Here is a 20,326-nt window from a genome sequence, read left to right as displayed (position 1 = left end):
TTGTATTTACAGGGTGCAACTAATAAACTAGCAAGTGGGTGTAGTTCAAGATATGTAATGAACGAGGCCATTTTCATTCTTACTGCACCTGTCAAATGCATGCTTCTTTAAATTTTGATTAAAAACCCGAAGTTGCTCCATGATCATTATACTCAGTTTCTCTCATATTTCTCAGTTTACTTTTAGTCTTTTAATTTCCAACATGTGCGCGAATCTCTAGGTGATATGAATATCCTGTCCTTGTCTTCAATGCTTCTGATGGAATGAGATGCTTCGCAGGGACTGCTAGGCTTTCATCCATTATGAATGCTTTGTTTTAGGAGAGTGATTTCTGCAGGAGTGATATAAATATCTCCTTTTGGTTGTGAGCAGCAGCTCACGAAAGGATACTTTGTTGAGGAAAAGTCTGTGCCTTTTTTTCTTGAATTCAGTGTCCAAAGTTGAAGAAAGCAAAGACACATGTTCCATGAGTCGCCGCAAATAAAAAACAAACAAACTTGCAATTAGGAAGTCCTTACAGCCAGTCAGAGTCTTTCTATCTTTATTAAAATAATTGCAAAATATCACAACTCCAAAGTGATGCGTTTGACAGCTGGTGCAATCTAGTGCAACATCCTGAACGAAATTCTGCCCCTTGTGTCCTCTAGTACCGGTCACACCGCAGCAGGGGGATTGCATGTTAGCACACAGAGGTGAAGCCTGGTAGATGTGTGTTTGTGTCAATTAGGAAAGAAATGGATAGACACAGACTTTTCCTGTTATATCCAGATCTGTCATTGCCTTAGTGCTTTAGATACATGCATATTTAAGGTACTGTTTGCATATTTGAATGTGTATACGCCTTGCAAAAGTATTCTCACACTTCTTACAAACCACAGACATTAATGTATCATTGCAATTTTATATAATACATGAACTGAAGCAGCAGATTGCAAGAGCATTTAGTTGTAAACTATGGGGAGGGACTCCACAAGAAACATGTGACCTCCATTTGTTACAGAAATACAAGGATTGTTGTCTCAATCGTTACTATTTGAGAGCTCTGATTTCCAGACTGCTTTTAGTGTCACAGCTTTATACAACTGAAATGTTATTTACACTTAAATTATGTATATTATACTCATATAACATGGATAATGAAAGAAACAAAAATATCTGAGTCTGCTATTTAGACTCATATTTTGCAAGTTTCTGATCAGTTACAAACACAAAACAATGTTTTTTAAATAACTTTTTGCTTGCTTTTTCTGTTTCAACAACATTTTTGGATCTACGGGTGTCCAACAATGTTAATTTCTGAAAGAAACAAAAGATGTACTACAAACACACATTTAGGTTGCTGTAAACGTGTTTCTGGGTCACATGACAAGTTTGGATGACATTCTTCCTGTGGATATTCTGCCTGTGCTTTGCACCGAGGCCCCTTTCCATAAATGTGAAGTGTAAATAAAGCCATACATGGTTTTTCAATTAAAAAGAGTCAAGTAAACCTGGGACTTGTACTTAGACCCTGAAGTGAATGTTTTTTGAAACCAACATTTGCTGCTGTAACTTGAACAAGTCTTTCAGGACTCTATCGGTTTGCACATATAGAGACTTAATTTTTACCCATTTTTACTGGCAAAATAGCTCGAGCTCTCTCAGACAGTAGTGAGAGCATCTTTGAAGAATTTTCCTGATTAAATTTAAGCCTATATTTAGGCAGGATTTTCTTAAACAGAAGAAAATATTTTCATCTAAATGGATTGAAGTTTGGGGTTGTGATACAGCAACGTGTAAGGGGTTTGAAAATGCTTGCAAAATATTGTAATTATGAAGAACTTGGGACTCATCACCACAAGTCGTCACAAGTAGAAAATGTACTTGTGTCTAACAGAAGATTATGTACACAGAGGAATGAATGTTTTCTAAATTATCAGTGTTATGTGCTGTTAATTTTATGCTGTACTTCATAATCTTTCCGTAAAAGACTCTGGAGACAAACCAGTGTGCAGTTATGACGCTTGTGGATGTGTGCCAAGCAACAAATCATTTACGCTCAAGGAACACAGAAATAATTCAGTGTACTGCATTGAAAGGAGCCAAGGCATGGGTACAATATAGAGCAGATTTCCTGTGCAGCGCTCTGGGTATTATTTCTGCTTTAAATTAAAGATTCAGAAAAAAAAAAAGACTCAGGCATTTGCTGCCTCATGCCAGTGCACTGTGTAGTTCTGAATATGATGGCAATTGAAAAAGAGAGCATGACAGAGCAGCTTGTCTCACATCCACTTTGCAAGCAAACACATCTTAACAGAAACAATGTGGATGAGATTCCAGTTTCTCTCTCTCTCTTCTACCTATTCCCATAATTTTACTGTGTTTGCCGTTTTCTTCATCGTGTCCCCCCCTCTGTCTTTGCAGGAGCCCAAAGTGGACGCCACTGTGACGTTCTATCAGCTTGGCACACCAAGAGGAAAGCCAAACATAATTGTGTGCTCCGGGGAAAAAACCAGAGAAGAGAAGCAAGCTTCCCATCTTTGTTCTTGCCTTATGAGAGCAGTCTCTGCGGACTCCGCTTCAGCACACTCTGCACTGTTTAGTTGCTTGCGTGTATCCTCCACTCTCAGGTGCAAGCACAGACTAAAACACAAAGAGGGAAGAAAAGGAAGTAGATAAACAGAGCGAAGCGACATAATTAGAGCTACTGACTTTGTGTCAGAGCAAGAAACCATGAGGCGAGACTTTTGAAGACAACTGCACCCTGAAAAGCATTGCAGCTAACCTACAGGACATTTTTATGTGTGTGTGGGGTGTATGTATGAACGCCTCTGTCATTTTCAAAGGAATTGAATTTGTATTTGAATGCAGATTTAGCCTTTCATTATGACTCTACAAGGAGGCTTTGAGACACTGCGGAACGGTTGCCACAGAAAGGTTCTCCGCTGGCTCTTGCTTCTGTGTTGTTGCCGTTTGATCACCTCAGCAGCGAAGCCCAAAATGCCAGGCCACACACACCTCAACTCAATACGCATCGACGGAGACATATCTCTGGGTGGACTTTTCCCTGTCCATGCAAGAGGGAATGACGGCAAAGCCTGCGGAGAGCTAAAGAAGGAGAAAGGGATCCATAGGCTGGAGGCCATGTTGTTTGCCCTGGATCGTATTAATAACGACAACGAGCTGCTGCCTAATATCACTCTGGGGGCCCGCATCCTAGACACGTGCTCTCGGGACACCCATGCTCTGGAACAGTCGCTGACATTTGTCCAGGCATTGATTGAGAAGGACTCGACTGATGTCAAGTGTCTCAGCGGAGGGCCACCCATCATCACTAAGCCCGAGAGAGTGGTTGGAGTGATTGGTGCCTCCGCCAGCTCCGTGTCAATCATGGTAGCCAACATTTTGCGGCTGTTTAAGGTCAGTTTTCTGTCGTTTAAGCCTTTTGCTTTTCCTGCATTTTCTTGTGGTATTTTCAGTGCTGAATTGTTTCACAAATCTACATACGTAATTTACAGTGTGTTTTCACAACTTTATGAAAGCCTGGCTTTCATATAGGAATTAGCTGGTAGCTGGAATTAGGCGTTTTTTTTTATCTGATTGGTGACCACCCAGTTAGAAACTAAAAACATAAATAAGTGTGTCTATAAAGATCAGCAAGATCTTTTTTTTTTTTTTATGAAATCTGAGGAAGTATATTTAAAATTAATCCATAACATGTTTTTGAACAATACTCTTTCAATATATTGATACATTAAAATTATAACGGTATAATTTTTAAAGGTACATCTTTAGTTTAAGAAAAAAAACAATATGTTTTAATACTTTTAATGTCAATATGTAGGTTTGAAATTGAATTTTCTGACAAAAAAAACAATCTTTCAAGTCACACTCTAAGCAGATATGCTTCACCCTGTATCTCAGATGTAGCATGTGTTACTACATTATTTGGGAGCTTGTCATTGTCACAGACAGGAGGTGTTTTCATGGCAAAAATACATTTTTATTAGAAACGGGTGAATTCAATGGATGTCTGAGTGACACATTGTGAAGTAAGAACAATACAGTGAGTACTTTTACTACTAAAATAATTTTAGCAGGAAATATTGGTGAGGAAAAGAAATACCCTGAATCTTTTCATTAAGACAGATCAAAAGGGTGTCAAAGGTCAACACCAACACAAGTTTATCAGGTAAGAAAATGGGTCCTTTTACACTTTGATGTGTTTTATGTCAATGCAAAATGTCTGCTGATGTCTATAGATGTTTTATTCAACCCTACCACGGTCTTGGTGTGACATGCAGGGGGAGCATGTCACAATGAAGGAGTGAGGTGGGAGTCCTGTTTCCCAAAATCATGTGAGAAAAAATCACACTTGTAAAAGCTTCTTGGTATGTTTACTTCTTCTGGGTTTTTAGTTTTGGTTATTTGTTGTCTGTGTTTTTGCCTGATCTAAGGTTTGATTAAATCAGCCTTGTTTCTATTTTAGTTTAGTTAGACTTGTCCTAGTTATTTTGTTCAGATCACCACTATTATTTATTTCTTGTTTATTTATTCTTGCGGTTAGATTTATTTTTGTCTAGCCCCCTTGTTAGTGTTTTCTCCTCCTGCTCCCCTGTGGCATCTCTCTGTCCCTCAGCTTGCCTTCTGCTCTTCCCTCACACCTGAGTTCAGTTTGTAATTAGTCTGTCCATTGTTCCACCAACCATGCCACCTAGTATTTAACCTCCTCTCTTTTACTCATTTCATGCTGGTTCCTTCCACTTGCCTCATGTTTCCCATACTGTTTATTCCCTGGCGTCTGGTGTCGTCGTCCCCAGTTTTGGAAGTTGAGCTTTGAATTCCTTATTAAAACGTATTTCATCATTTACTTCTGGATTCCAGCTTGCATTTTGGTCCAACTTCTTACCCACAAATCATCACACTTCTGTTTAAATGTGCATCAGGATTTGTATTGCTCTTACATCACCACAGATTCAGCATTAACATGAAGTGACGTTTTAGAGTCAGCCACATGTAAGAAAACTGTGGACAGACTGAGTTTGAGAGTTGTGCAAATACTGGGTGTGCCTGTATTTGTTCTTGAAACAGTGCTTTGACAGTTAGTGTACTGCAGTTTAACCCTCATTAGAAAAACTTGGATTGATTATATGCAGGAAACTGTGACCCATTGCACTATAATATATGCTATTCTGATGGTACAGTTGGTGAAAAGCCATGCAGATGTGGGTAACAATGCTGGTTAGAATCAAAGCAGAAATTACAGATTTCTTGCACTTTAAATTACAGTTCTTGTCACAATAATCATCATTATAGTGAAATACAGGTAGAATGGGAAAGCTTTTACATTTGTGCATTGGATAGTAATTTGAATTTGAGGTAAAGGGCAATTTTCTGTCTGAGGTCTACCAAATGTGATATTGTTACTGTTTGGCTAATTTTTGATGTGTTTTTTGTGCTTGTTGTTTGACTCCCATGCTCCCCCCCTACCCCCCCACATTTATCCATTTTGGTCAATTAATCTAATGCAACTGTATATAAGCAAACTTAGCAAATGAAATAGTCAACTTTTTTGATTCATTTTCATCCGAAACTTAAAAAAACAACCCCCCCCAAAAAAACAAACAAACAAACAAACTGGTGAACATTGTTTATCCACAATGAATGTCTTTGAGTGCTCAAGATCAGTAAAAAGGATCACTTTTTGGTTGAGAATCTAGTGAAAAAGCCCAAACAAGAGAGAATACTCAAAGCTTCTACTGGTGAGCAACAACAAACAGCACAATGTGTAACCATTTGCTCTATTCATGCAAGCTTCTACTTCCCAAAGGGCCCTATAGAGGAAAGACTTGAATCACCTGCTGTGACATTGATTCAATTCTGTTGCCATTCAAGGGCCAACTTACAGCTCAAGAGAGAGCAGGGAGGTGAATTGCTACAGGTGCATTGCAGAAAAGCCCGACTGATATGTCACATGTAGGTGAGAATGAGTTCTGCGCCCTCACATCCTTATTGCTTATTCCGAAATCACAGGATGAACTATTTATGCTTGTCTTTTTTCTAGCAGCATGCTCAAACTCGTCACGCAATCCCTGCCATCATGGGAATGCACAGTCTAATTATCTTCAACAAGAAGCAAAAAAGAAGTTGGCGGTATATCACACATGGGAACTGTCACTTAGTGCAGAGCTGTGCGAGGAAAAATATCTGGCTGAAAACACGAGTTTGATAGTTCAGTCTGTGATACATGTCAAGTCTTCTCTTACATATACTCATACCCCACTGAAAGTTTCTTTTTACTCAGGCATCTAAAAATCTGCCTATAAGACTCTTTATACAAAAACACTGAAAAGCAACAACGCAGTTGCATCACCAGTGTTCTTTTTAAGGTGGTGACAAGGGGCAAGACTGACCACAAAAATAGCCCCGACACAGATTTCAGAAACTCTAAAACCCTGTGACAAGGTAGACACACAATCTCAGAATACACCTCAGGCCTTTAGAGTTAAATATTCTACATAATGGACAGCATATGGTGGCAAGGCTTTTTAAGCAGGAGGGTTGAGCTAACTCCTCTCCTCCAAAAAATAATCCCCAAATGAAAAACGAAACATATAAACTGCACAAAAATCCAATTCAAACAGCAATATATTATACTATTAAAATGGAAAGGCCAAGTTTTATTTAGTGAAGTTTAAAAATGTTAAATCCCTGTATTGCATTTGACAATGGACAAGAGTAACACGTCAAAGTACCATTTAATTCTTGCTGTAAGTTAGCTGAAAGGCTTGATCGGATGTGACAAATAAATCTGAAAATAAGCTGCTAATTCAGACACAGTCTGACAAAAGATTTGACAGAAGTGTCATAAATGTCCATCATCAGAGCTTTAGAGAACACAATTCACTTTACCCACCACCACAGACAAAAAAAGAAGAACTTTTGGTTATAAAAATGATGATGCTTTGGTTTTATGATACTTACATCATGTTTCTGGTATATTAAATACACACTACAGAGACCATGTAACCCTTAAAAGCCTCTACTCCTCATCTTATATGCTGCACTCGACAGGCAGAACAATTTCCTCTGAATCACACTGATAGGAAAACAAGAAGCCATGGAAATGTGATTTGTATGGACCCCAGAAAGTAGCCCCAAGTGAAAGGAATAACTCAGGGCTTATATTTTAAATAATCTCAACACTTGACTCCACCAACACAAGATGATGTTGGATATTCATGAAAATCTACTTTAAAAGAAATGTTAGAGCCTATTGTTGAATAAAATTCATTCAGTATTCACAGCATGGCTAATGTTGCTATCCATCATCCTGTTTTCCCTGCATTAAATTTGCATTTACTTGACTGCGTTATGTGAAATCTTATTTGGTATAATTACACTAATATTTTGTCAGATCAGGTAAATCTTGCTAAAAGCAAGGATCTAAGACCAATAGATAATTTGCTGATCTTTTTTTTCTTCCTTGAAACCCAAACAGTACTGCAAGTGTGTGGCAACGCTTCAGGGCAAAGCATCCATTTGCAAGACTAAATAATTACAAAAATAAGAAACGCCAAGATATTTTGCTATTGTACCATTGTTAAAATGCAAATTAGACAGATCTTATCATGATTTGGTCATTAAGTTGGCCAGGTTTTCATTTTCCCTGCTGATGGAAATACAGAAACTCCAGGGAGGAAAATTATACTCATTTTCTGGCACTTTTCCAGAGGCATAGGGAGAAATGGAGGTAATCACTGAAAAGGTTGACAAACAGATTATATACAGTCTTGTTTTAAAAAAAAAAAAAAAATTCACCCTGTAGAACAGTAGAGTGTTTAAGCCAGTAGGAAGGATAATAAACGCATTTGGGGGGTAGTGTGGGGGGCTGGGTGGGGGGTTCTGTGAAAACTCTGATCTTGTAAGTCAAAATGTTGTCTATAAACCACATAAACAACATTTTGTTGACTAAAGTGCTGAAAAAGTCCAAACAGAAACTTAATGGGATATATTTCTGTCAATCCCTAATTATAGGCTAAAGATGCTATGTATTTTTATGGCAGCATCGAAACAGAGGTACATCCCAATTCAGAAAGTTAGAAGATTACTTAAATAATTTTTAATGCAGAAATGTCTATCTATTGCTACCTATGTCCACGGAGAGAACATTATATGCTCTCAATCCTTTGTTGTGGCTCTTAATTACCTCACCACTGCAGCGTGGTTTCTAACACTGCCGAGGTGTTAAGGAAACCCAGGTTGCTAATAGCAGCTTCCAGGCTTAACTCCATTGTTGGGTCTGGTGTCTCTCATTGCCTTTTGACAATACTGAATTGATTTATTAATGTGATTTGGTAAGTTTAGCTCAGTGATAATATAGTAATTAACATCTGGTACTTCATATAGCGCGAGAAGGCGAAAAGTCCTGTATGAAAATGAAATCAGATAAAAAAATTCTCTGCTATTCCCTAATAGAAAGCTGCAGGGATGTAGGGCTTTAAAAAAAAAAAAGAACCAATAGAAGCAGATAACATGACTTTCCAAATCATTGGAAACTTCACAGAGGATCGCAAGCAATTTGGATCCCGATCCCTTTTCTAGTTAGCTGAAGAAAATATGCTACTAATATCATAACTGGTTCAGAATTGGCTTAACAAAAGGATTACAACCGTTGTAGGTCATGTCTTTCCAATCAAACTTTCTATTACTGAGCAGAGTACAGCACCCCGTTAACAGCCAGCTTCTTTAAAATGCTGACCTTTTGTGACATATCCTCCTGCCAACGACTCCACTAAACAACTCTTTTGGATTTCCTAGGCCAAGACATAAAATTATATTTCTATATTCAAAATCCCCTTTAATTGGTCTTATGTAATGTTTTAATCTTCCGAGCAACTGAATTTTGAGTTTCCATTGAATTTTGAGTTTCCATTAGCTGTAAGCCATAATTGTAAAAATGATTGGAAACGGTGGCTCCAAACATATCACTGTATGTAGTGAATCAATAATATCAACTTATGAATTGAATAACCTTGTTTTGTTATTCTGATCAATTAAGATGCGTCTCTGTGAGCTGGTTAGAAGCTGCTGCTGAATTTATATATATTTCAGCATATGTGTTGTTTCTGTTCTGTTCACTTACCTTATGTATTTTTTTCCATCATGTTTTTATATTTACCTGATTTACCATAACATATCGCCTGCATAATTTTGCCATCTTAACATTTGTAAAAGGTTTTCAGCTCCTTCCTCCTGGGTTTTACCTTATCTTCCACACTGCGTTTGTGTGGCTCAGGGAGAAATGTTTGCTCAGCAGTTCAGAGCAGCCAGGATTCCATCCCCATGGTGTGCCATGAATATTTTACTAGCCTATTATGTAATATATGCCAAGGGATTGGGGTTGAAAGCTTCTGCTCTGCGTTGCCTCGTCACTGCGTCTGGGTGATGGTCTGTCTTCATCAGCTGGACCCTAGCACTGCTTTGTAAGTGAAGACGAAGTGCATCAGCACTTTGAGGTAATGAGTGCTTGGTTGCTTATGATACTCGAGACAGAAAGCATAATTAAAGCCTTGGGCTTTTGATTGTATCGCTTATCCATCTCTGAAAACAACTACACATGACTGGCCTGAGCTGGGTTATTGCTGCTGCAGGGAGAAAACTGCAGAAGGTGTGCGCAATGTTACAGGTATCAAAGCCGACTTGCTGAGGCAATCACAAGCTTTCAGACAAAGAAAGGAGTAGCTTGGGTAACTACCACACAGCTGCTTTCTAAATTAGGTACAAGAAGGTCCGGTCAGTTGGCGAAACGGGGAAAAGAGACGTTGGAACTGCAGAAAGATTGAAGAAAGATAGGAAGAGTGAAAGAAAAAAAAGACAGTAACTGATTGTCTGGTGTGCTGTCTGTGAAGCAGAGACCTCGCAGCAGAGGAACAATCCCCTCAGGCAAAATGTCCATCTCCCCCTCAGCCTTTCACCATGTTGAGACAGATCTTTTATAGGATTATTGCAACAATCTACCGAGAAGACATATTGAAAGCCTCACAGGCACTCAAAATAGGCTCACATATGGTTTTTGTATTCAGTTGTTAATGATCCATCCACTCATCCAGCCATAAAGGCAATCCTGTGCATTAGTCACTTAGAATATTGCTCAAATTAGTTGTATTCTCTGGAAGAGTACCAGAAGACCGTTGCCCAGATAGAGCAGTTATAGAATTGAAGAAACATTCCGTTTTGCTCGGCTCAGTCTTTACAGGTGACCTGAAATTGTTCTTCTTTTGGCTTGCTTTTCCCCCCACCAACTCCCAAAGGAAATATTTTGTTCTGTTTCTACCAAAAGATTTATTGCACCAACCATTTAGTTACTAGATCTACTGTTTGTTGGGCAAGAAAAAAAAGTACACTGTCTTTGGACAGGGTTTTTTTTTTGTTTTTGTTTTATTTTTTGTATTTTACTCCAGCGTTTAGAAATCCTTTCTTTGATAGATTACTGCTGTGAGCTACAGTTTAAGACATGATGTACGACCCTAAATGGTTAAGAATAACTTACATGCTACTGATGGAATCAAAGGTTTATTTTTAAACCTTATTGAATGAACAGCATGCCGAAGACCAAGTAGTATGCAGCCCAGTCAGAACAGTAGCCAAAGAGGCTCCTGCTGGTAATTCTGGAGAATTTGTCTCTCAGCCATGCATTCACAAATGTTGCCTGAAACAAATTGAACTTTTTGGTCTGGGGAGAAAAATATTGTGTTGCAGAAAATTTAAAATAAACATCGCCTTTTACATACGTTCTACTGGGTGAAATATGGTGGTGGCAGCTTAAATCTTTGATGTTTTTGTTCAGCCTTGACAGGAACGCTGGTTGGTTTGATAGAAACATGGATGGAGCTAAATAAAGAATGACCTAATTAGAAAATCTGCTAGACGGGACAATAGCTGTTTAGTTCAGGCAATCTTCATCCAATCTGATTGAGAGTGAGCTATATTGCAAAAAAGTTAATCTGCAAAAAAAAGTAATTGTCTAGATAACCATATTTTCACTATTTTTGTTCATAAACATATTTGAACCCAATGTGTAATTTTTCTTCAACTTTACAAATATGCTCTGTCTATAACGTAAAAAATGTATGTAAGATGACACCGTGTGAAATAATTCAAATGGTGTGAATATTTTTGTAAGGACGTGTATAGTGACCTATGGTCAGATAACTTTTCACTGAAAATAACAGTATCACATGTATTGGCCACATGCGACTGTAACTCCTGCTTGTTAGTGCTCCATCACACATGGACAGTTCCCAAGGTGTGTGCCATCACCCGAACAGAGCCTTGTTCCCTCAGACCCGGGTGGTAATTGAAGAGAGGTGGGTTTGTAAGAAGGAACTGGGTCCAACTGAGCTCACTCCATTCCTGCCCCAAGTGTAATTTATTGCATACAGCTCATTCTAGCTGCACATTGGCCTTAAACTCATCCATGCCCAACAAATCGCATGGACTGAGTTCCCTGCTTCTGAATAGGCAAATGACTGGAGAAAAAGACAGAGACGCATCAAATGTCTAGATAACGAGCACTGAGCATTTGTTGTTGCCGTTTACAGACCAGTGACTACATGGTTGTATCGGTGTCCCTTGACGTGACTTCTACAAGCACAGAGAGGCTTAAGCTGTGTTTCTCGACCCCATATTGCCGGCGTCCCCTGCCTGCCGTGGTTCAGCAAAAGAGAAGCGGCTCCTTCACCTTAGGATTAGTTCTGACTCATCTCACTTCGCCCACCTGAAACCGTAGCCAATTCCCTGAACAGTTATGAGTTAAGGTTGTCCAGATCATTGCCTTTCATTTCTGAAAGTGTTTTACTCTTACCTTCCCCCATCCCCCCACCCTGCCAACGCTCCGCTCTGTGCATATTTCTCTTTGGACAATTTAAATGGCTGCTGGTGGTAATCACCAGGCGTGGTGACAAAAAGCCACTGTGCGGCTGTGAATCTTTTTTTTTATTTTTTTTTTTTATCAAGGTTAGGTTTTACTTGAATTAATTATTGCCATTTAATTAGTAAGTTCTAATAGGCCTGTTGAGGAACTGCTGTTAGGAGGAAGACAGGGACGCTTTTCCCATTTTGAAAGATGTGATTTCATTGCCTGCGATTGTTGGTGTTCCAAAAGCCGAGAGCAACAACAAAACGCAGAAAATAAACACCGACAGGGTTAGCTTATGTTATCTATGTTGGAGCTGTCACTTTCCCCCTATCTCCCAATTCCTTACAACTAGACGTGCCTCTGGGTCCCCTTCGCCGACTCCTCTATTAAAGTTTACAAAGCTCCCATCTTCACAAGAACAAACAGCAAAGAGCAAGCTATCAAATGGTTTTCCTGGAAAGTGCATTGGATAAAAGGCTTGGAGCTGTCTCACCTGCAAAATCTCTCCATCAACTCGGCAATCCATCAGTGTCCTGCCGTGTGAGGCTGTGCTGCTCAAAATCTACTTAGATGCTAACAAAGGTTTGAAGACTCAAAGATGAGGAGAGAGGAATCCCAGGGTGGCTCAAACAGTTTTAGGTTTACACTAATCAATGGTTTTTTATTGATTGCGGGGCAGTAATTTTTTTTTTTACTTTGGGCGGTCAAAGTGACGGTGTCAGCTACTGGGAAAAAATGAGCAAAGAAACAGCTCTGGTATTTTTTAATTTCACTCCAACAGCTTCTGTGCACTTTTCTTGACAAATAAACATAAAACATATGGGCGAGAAAAGGTCAATATAATAAAATTTTCATAGAGGCATCATAAAGTAGCGCAAGAACATAAAAGAGCCGTGCCGTCAGCTGAATACCAAGCAGCATCTTCTTCAGCCGGCACTACAGGAAGAGGGGATAGAGGGACTTTCGTCGCCCACAGGGCGAGCAGCTCGGACATTATCCAACCCTCCAGCACAAGACGACATGGAGCCTCTTGTGAGTCACTGCTGTGTCACACAGAGGCCTTTGAGATGTTCCACAAAAACAGGAACTCAATATGCAATTTTGAACTGAAGAGAACCGGGTCAAGAGTTAATTTTGTTTTTGCAGTGCTTTCAAGTAATAGTCCTAACAAGTGTCCCAGTTTTTGCACAAGAATGGCAGAAACATATTGTATATCTTCTTCCATTTCATGCACAAAGGGCAGTTGAAATATAACATAGCCATAGAAGAGGTAAAATTCAAAATACCACAGAAAACAGTTTTTATACAAGAACTGGGATTGTGAAAAGGACAAACAATGCAATTGTTTGCAGAATTGTATTTGATATTTTTATGACCTATTTTAAAATATAATATTTTTAAACAGGGAGAGCAATATTGCAATTTTTTTAGTTTAGAAGCAAATGCAGGAGCTTTTCTGAAAAAGTGCACTCACCCTTAAATTAGTAAGGAGTTCTTAAAGTACTCAGTACAGTGGTACATTGTTCTGCTTCCGTACACCAACTCCCTGAAGCCTTCTGAAGTGCACCAAAGAACAGTGACGGTACACTTAAACCATTAGGCGTGCTTCCCTTCACAAAGACAAGTGAATGTATCAAATTTTCTGAATTGAATAAATATTCAACTGTTATGCTTTTATGCTCATGATACTGTGATGTTACAGTCAGTGAGAAAGTCTCACGAGCTTTTTTATGTACAAAACTTTAAAGTTCCACTTACAAATGCTTATTTTTCACTGTACTGATCATTACCAGCAATTATTGCTGTACATTCAGAAATATTGCATTGTGGCTCCTAACACAAAGCAATGAAAGCGTCCCCCATTTTAAAATGGAGATCAACTGTAGGTGATGCATTCATCATCTGACTGTGTGTTGTTAAGGAAGAGTTTCTCTATTAATTCATTTTGGAAAAAGTCTGGCTCTCTCTTCCTCTTGGATCCCAGGTCCTCTCGGCGGGCCGCGTGTGGCCACAAGGAAAACAACAATGCGTGTTGACGTCACAGAATTATAGAGTTTAATCCAATAGAAGACAACGCATAAAATTACAACAGAAACTGCAGAACAACAGAGACATACATTCGTTTACCTGACATAAATGGAAAGAAGAAGAAGGAAAGAAAGAAAGCAAGAAAAGCAAAGGCGTCCAAAGACGTCTTTGGAGAATTGCAAGAGCAAATCTAATTTGTTACTTCTGTGTAGAAAGATTTATAGTGAAGGCGTAGTCTTATCTTTAATTTATTCAAATAAGGCGTATCTTTGCTCATCCAACCAGGAGCTATCTCTGACCCTCTGTCAAGCCAGGAACTCCTGCCATGTTTACGGCTTTTCACAGATGAGTGTGAAAAGCTAGAACTTCTACTGTATTGTTTTCCCACACAGACAAAAGGCAGTTCAAACTATCCTAGCAAACCATCTGCTGTAACTACAGGTAAAATAAAGGTCAAAAAGCCAGAATACGTTACTGATTTTAAAACTACAATTAGGCCATTTGAATCAAGACATGTTAAGTTTTAAAACTAGCTTATTTTAAATTTATTTTCTCAACAGTGTGCATGTGAGTGGCGTCCCTACTGTTTCCAATGTACCTAAATACTCGTACCATTTACCTGAGTAAAAATACCTGAGAGCATTGGAGGTGAAAGTTGATGAGGAGCTGATACAACCATGGAGATGTCAGCTGTTGCAGTTGAAGAGCCAAACTGTCTTAGGTATGCGTTGTGGGAGGGCCATCATGCAGCACAGCATTCTTATCAACAAGCTGTTTTCAGCCAGCTGATCAAATGACCCCAGCCTCTTCTTCCTAAGTAAACACCAGTGTGGCATTTAGGCACCTCTGTTCTCTCTAAATTACCCAAAGGAAACAGCAGCAGCCTAATGAGGATGTCTTTCTTTTTCTGCTGATAAGGCACGTTTGATGTGTGAACAGGCTGCTGCTTTCTTTACATTGTTTTTTCTTCAATAATGAGCCTGGTTTTTTGGAAAGTCTGGTATATTTATATAGACATACATAGATAAAATATAGCTCCATATATACTACATTGGACTTCTTCCAAACATATATACTGCTCAAAAAAATAAAGGGAACATTTCACTTTAATTTTGTGTGTGGCTCCAAATCCAGGCCTCCATTGGTTAATAAATTTGATTTCCATTGATGATTTTTGTGTGATTTTGTTGTCAGCACATTCAACTTTGTACAGAACAAAGTATTCAATGAGAATATTTCATTCATTCAGATCTAGGATGTGTTATTTGAGTGTTCCCTTTATTTTTTTGAGCAGTGTACATAACCAAATTTTGTTTTTTAAGAAAAAAAAATAAAAAATTTTTAATGCAATCATCACATATATTATATATATATAAAAAAACTGCCTTATAATTAGAACAGAATAGAACGGAATAGAATAGAAATATCACTTATTGTCCAGAAATGGGGGAAATTTTACAAAGTGACAAGTATCCTACTAATAATTAATTATGAGGGACATTTCACATATTAAGAATGAATTATTATTATTATTTATTGAAACAATAAACTCCGTTTAGATGAGTCCAAACCTCTACCAAAGGTGACCAAATGTCTTCTTTTCTTTGGACATGTCCACGTTTCATGTTCTGTCCAGGGCATCCAGGTGGCTTCCTCTGACTGAAGAAAATGTTTTTGTTGTCTTGAGGAGACAAGTAGGCTCACTTAAATTGCCCAATAAGATGCATGGGATACGGCAGCCTTTCTGTTCATAGACAGGACACACAGTGGAAAGTACTGCTGCTCATGTTTACAAAACGAAGAGTGTAGTTTTAAAGCGTCAAAGTGCCTTATATGGGGACTGCTGCTTTTTGCTTTTATTATAAAATTTAATACAACTTCAGATTGTTTAATTTTTGTTCAGGTTGGCTTAAAAAATGAGCAACTATTTTTACAGGTTTATTTTCTTTGCTACAAAAGAGTAGTTATTAAGGAAGCACTGATGTGAAACTAGAAATCAATAATCCGGTTATTAATCAAATGCAAGTCCAAACAGGTGGAAGTTTTAGCCTTGATTTATATTAACTGAGTGTTTTATGGAAGTCTGTTCCAGATTAGTGGAGCATAAAAATGAATGTAGAGAAGGAACAGTTTAAATATGTTAAGGTCAAAAGTCTTCTTTAAGTAACAAAGTATAACTGAAGTGCTTCAGAAATGTGAACAGTGTGCTCTTGTTTACAAATTAAAACATGGTCACCTACACTGTACTCCAGCTGCAACTGTGCTACATATGGGCAACATCAGTTCATAATACATTTTTTTTATTTATAGTTTTAATATACATATGTGTAAATACATATATAAAACGTACATAACACTTACTAGAATTTCTGGTTATTAGTAGTCAAAATTCATCATCATCTCTCCATGCAGAAACACTTCAATGACTTGTCATTATTGGGGATTTGTGTGTAGAATTTAGAGGAAAGTGATGCGTTTTTATACAATTTGGAATAAGGCTGTAACATAAAATGTGGAACAAATAAACTTTGTCAACGCCCTGTATGTTTAGCGTGATTCTCCAGTGCCTAATTTCAAGCTTTTTGTATTGCACTCATATAGTGTGATATAATCTCAAGGTGGGGATCTTCACCCTGCTGGGCTCTTACATAAAACCTGGGACATAAATCGAGATCTGGGCCACAGCGTCTGCTGTGTGCCTGTGATAGTTCCAGGTCACAAAACTGCAGTATTACCGAATAATACATGAGCTGTCCAGAGAAACAACTCAATTCAGTTGATTGTGTCTGTTTTCTCTCTCATATATATATATATATATATATATATATATATATATATATATATATATATATATATATATATAGTGAATCTGTAAGCTGATTTACTGTTCTCATTATGACAACATGTTGGTGCATCTATATCAGTGACAACCAATGAAAACCCACAGACCTGTGAAGGTGTAAAGTATTAACAGAAACAGAATAGTACGTGGGTAAAAAGTAAAACAGTTCATGGGTGTGGACTTGTTCCAAACACATTCAGATGACATGTAGGGCTTGTTTGTTATTGAACAATACGGGGGAATGAATGCTACAAATGAGACGTTCAACAAATTAATTCACGCTAAGAATAAAAACATTTGATCCATGCTGTGAAGTCTCCACTCTGTCAGAAATCTACAAAGCACTGTAGAAGAACAATAACCTGGTTTTGTGGTTTAATCCTTCTGACTGCATTGTATGAACAGATAACTGTCCTCCCAGGAATGCATTCGTTTTACTGTCTCCAAACAAGTCTAGTTGATGTTTATGTCACCTATTCATAATATCTTCAACCCAATGTGCCTAATGAAGTATTACATTTAATAGCTGGAGGGGAAAAAAAAACATCATGACATTTTTTTTTTCCTCCAGGGTATATTTGAGACAAAGAAGCTAAAATGTGACTTCTACAGTGAAAATGTACATATTTATCTGAAAAAAGTAGTGAGGGATAAGCTTGACTTTTCTGAAATGAAATTCTGTTGGTAAAATGGGTTTGTCTTTATTTATTTTCACACCACTGTACAAGAACGTAGGTGATGTTTAAAGTGTACCAGGTAAACTTATAGGACAGCTGAATCCTGTCAATGGTGTATTTTTTTATGTTCGTTTCTGCTTAAGTCAATAAATTCATACTAGTGAGGATTACTCAGTGTATAATCTTCAATATTTTAAAGCTTAAAAGCACAAATTCTTACAACAAAGTGAGTCTTAACCTCACCAAAGCATGCATCTAGCAACTCGCTTGTTCTCTAACAGCGTGCTCATTGTGTTAAACAGATTACCTGTGCTGCCAGTGACACACTTGTGTAAAAGCCATTACTATTGACTTGGTGAATGCATTACCTGCCAATGGGCTGTTCTCACAGTTAATCAACTAGTCAGTGTTAATGGAGACATTGGAGTCTGACATAAACACTTTTAGTGATTGTGCAGCTGCAGTTTTAAACCTTTATTTTACCTACTGATTTGTTAAATGCTTTAAAAACAACCCTTGCCATCCAAAAATAGTGTTACTGTGTAAATTTGCAGAGAATAAATCTGATAAATCTTTCCTAAGTAGTCCTATAGCAGCATTTTGAACTAATAGAATTTAAATGAATAAAAATGGCTCAGCAATGTATTACAGTGATGGGATGTTCAGCTCTTTTTCAGAGAGCTGGCTGTTGCTGCACAGCTCCCAAGCGGCTCTTAATTTATCATCTGTGGCCTCATATTTTAGCTTAACTTGGCAAAATGAATGTTTTGTATGTTAATAAACAATTTTTGCATTAAGTGTTATTAGGCTTATACTTGCCTAATTGCGTGTATTTGTTCTGTTACAAAAGCAGGCATTTAAGTATTAAAACACGTGCCCCAAGACAATCCAGAATGTGGCTTGTTTGCTAAATTTATGCTCATAAAGTTATCTTAACAATACAAAGATTAAGGTGAATGCAACAAAAAGGCAGCAAAAACTGGATCAGGCAAACTTTCAAGAAAAGTTTAGTTTTCTGCACATCTGAACTCCATTTATAAGGTCACTAGTTCAAAGGTATTATGAAACCTGAGATGCAGTATGATGAAATTAACCTAAATTGAAGGTGCATTACCAAATAATTCATGCTCCTTGAACATTTTGTCATGTTACAATTGCAAACCTGAATGTACCTCATTGGGACTTTATGTGAACACAGTGAATGTATTTGGCTAGTCAAGAATAAAAAAAATATATGTTCACAGACATTCTTCGTTCAAAATCAGCCTCTAAATTGTTGCAGCTAGTAGATAATGGTGGCTCTCAGCAGGCTTAATTGCATGTGCACAACACACTTTTAAGAATTTTATCCAACAACCTTTGTAAACTGTTGCCTTTTCTCACCCACTTAACAATTAACAACTACTGTGTGAAGTACGCAACCGCTGGTAGGATTCTGTATCCTGAGGTTTGCCGTTTTAAAGTGGCAAAAGGTGAAAAGCATATACTGTTATGAGTATGTTTGCCTGGCACTAGGTGGTTTTATGCATAGGAAGTTTGTTAGCCAGACAAAGGCTCTGATTCAAAAGCAGTCCTGCTGTGATGTGAAGCTGAGTGGAGGAGAGAAGAAAAAAGCATCATTGACAAGGTGGTATAGGCCCTGAGGAATCCTGTGGGTATTCTGGGACATCAAGGTGAGGCCAATTATCTGCACCTCTGAGGTCTGTGTAAATCATCAAGTATTCCTGACATTGCTGCCTTGTCAGACAAAGACGTTTCTACTTCCAAGTATAACCACTTTTCTTGACTATTACATTATTTCTCTGAATGCTGCAAACTAAAACAGATTTGGTACACCAATTAGTTGTAACCTCAAAACAGCGCCACAACAAATTTTGCACAGTTTGCACGCGCTTATTATTATAAAAGGCTTTCGCTGCTATCAGACTCTATCACAAGAATTAGATCCGTGTTTCTTTGCTTACCCTCTTCCAGGTTCCCAAACTTCAAAGGCCTGCCTAAGGTGAAAAGCCTGGTTTGCTTTCACTTGGAGAAGTTAGCCGTCTGCTGGCATCAGTGTCAAAGCACACAGAGGAATGACTAGATTGAAACACTCTGGCAATCAGCCTGCACCGCTCACAGGCATAAGCTGGGCACGGCTTGATTTTGAGCGGGAGAGACTGCAGGCTCACTCACTCAGCCCACTCTGTTGTCTCATAACTGCTGCACGCTGCATGAGCTATCAGTGCTTTTCCCTGCCCCACTTCTCTTTTCTGCAAGTTAAGCTGGAAAGAGGAGTGATAAAATATTTTAAAAAAATCTAGCTATTGGGGTTTGCAGAGAAGTGCATTTGTTTCCCTTCCTAAGCCCTGGAGAAGTCCTACATTTAGAGGCCGCTGCTGTGTTGCTTGTATGTTATGAGATCGCTGTGTGAGAACATTCGATTTTAGGCAAAGTATCGGTTCGGATTACGTGAGTCGAGCCAATAAGAGTGGGCTCTCAATTACTTGTTTACATCAGTGTTTTCAACTGTAGAGACAGGGTTGCCAGAAAATCCTCCTGAATCTGCCTCCATGGGAAGAGTTCTAATTTGATTAAGCAATCTATGCAAATGAAATGTGATTTGCATTGCCTTTTGTGCAGTTCAGCACAGCTAGTTGATGGCAATTAAAATGCTTTGGAGCGTGGAAGATAAGGCCACCCAAGACATGGCAGACAAACAGTGTTCATAATGCACAAAGCATTTGAGCGGCGATCCTGCCTTATTGAATGGGCCTTATGTCTCATGGTGATGCACTATGTAGGTGCTGCCTGACCTAAAATGTCTAGAAACTGATCTACATTAAGAATAATTCTTTGCCTTACTTCACATGACAGTGATTCAGGTTTGTCTTCATCTGA

General features: G+C 38.3%; 1 protein-coding gene across 1 annotated transcript in view; it reads left to right on the top strand.

Moving 5' to 3' along the window:
* The first annotated feature begins 2,865 nt into the window (after positions 1 to 2,865).
* Positions 2,866 to 20,326, top strand: part of LOC148158417 (metabotropic glutamate receptor 4-like) — a 56,045-nt gene continuing 38,584 nt past the window's right edge. The window contains exon 1 of the mRNA XM_088007525.1: positions 2,866 to 3,399. Coding sequence (XP_087863651.1) covers positions 2,866 to 3,399 — 534 coding nt within the window. The remainder of the gene's footprint in view (positions 3,400 to 20,326) is intronic.

This window comes from Poecilia mexicana, unplaced genomic scaffold (genome assembly GCF_051168715.1).
Source record: "Poecilia mexicana isolate PSO_F unplaced genomic scaffold, ASM5116871v1 scaffold_7, whole genome shotgun sequence".
Taxonomy (NCBI): domain Eukaryota; kingdom Metazoa; phylum Chordata; class Actinopteri; order Cyprinodontiformes; family Poeciliidae; genus Poecilia; species Poecilia mexicana.
Note: the sequence above shows the minus strand (reverse complement) of the source record. Positions and strands in the feature narration are given on the sequence as shown.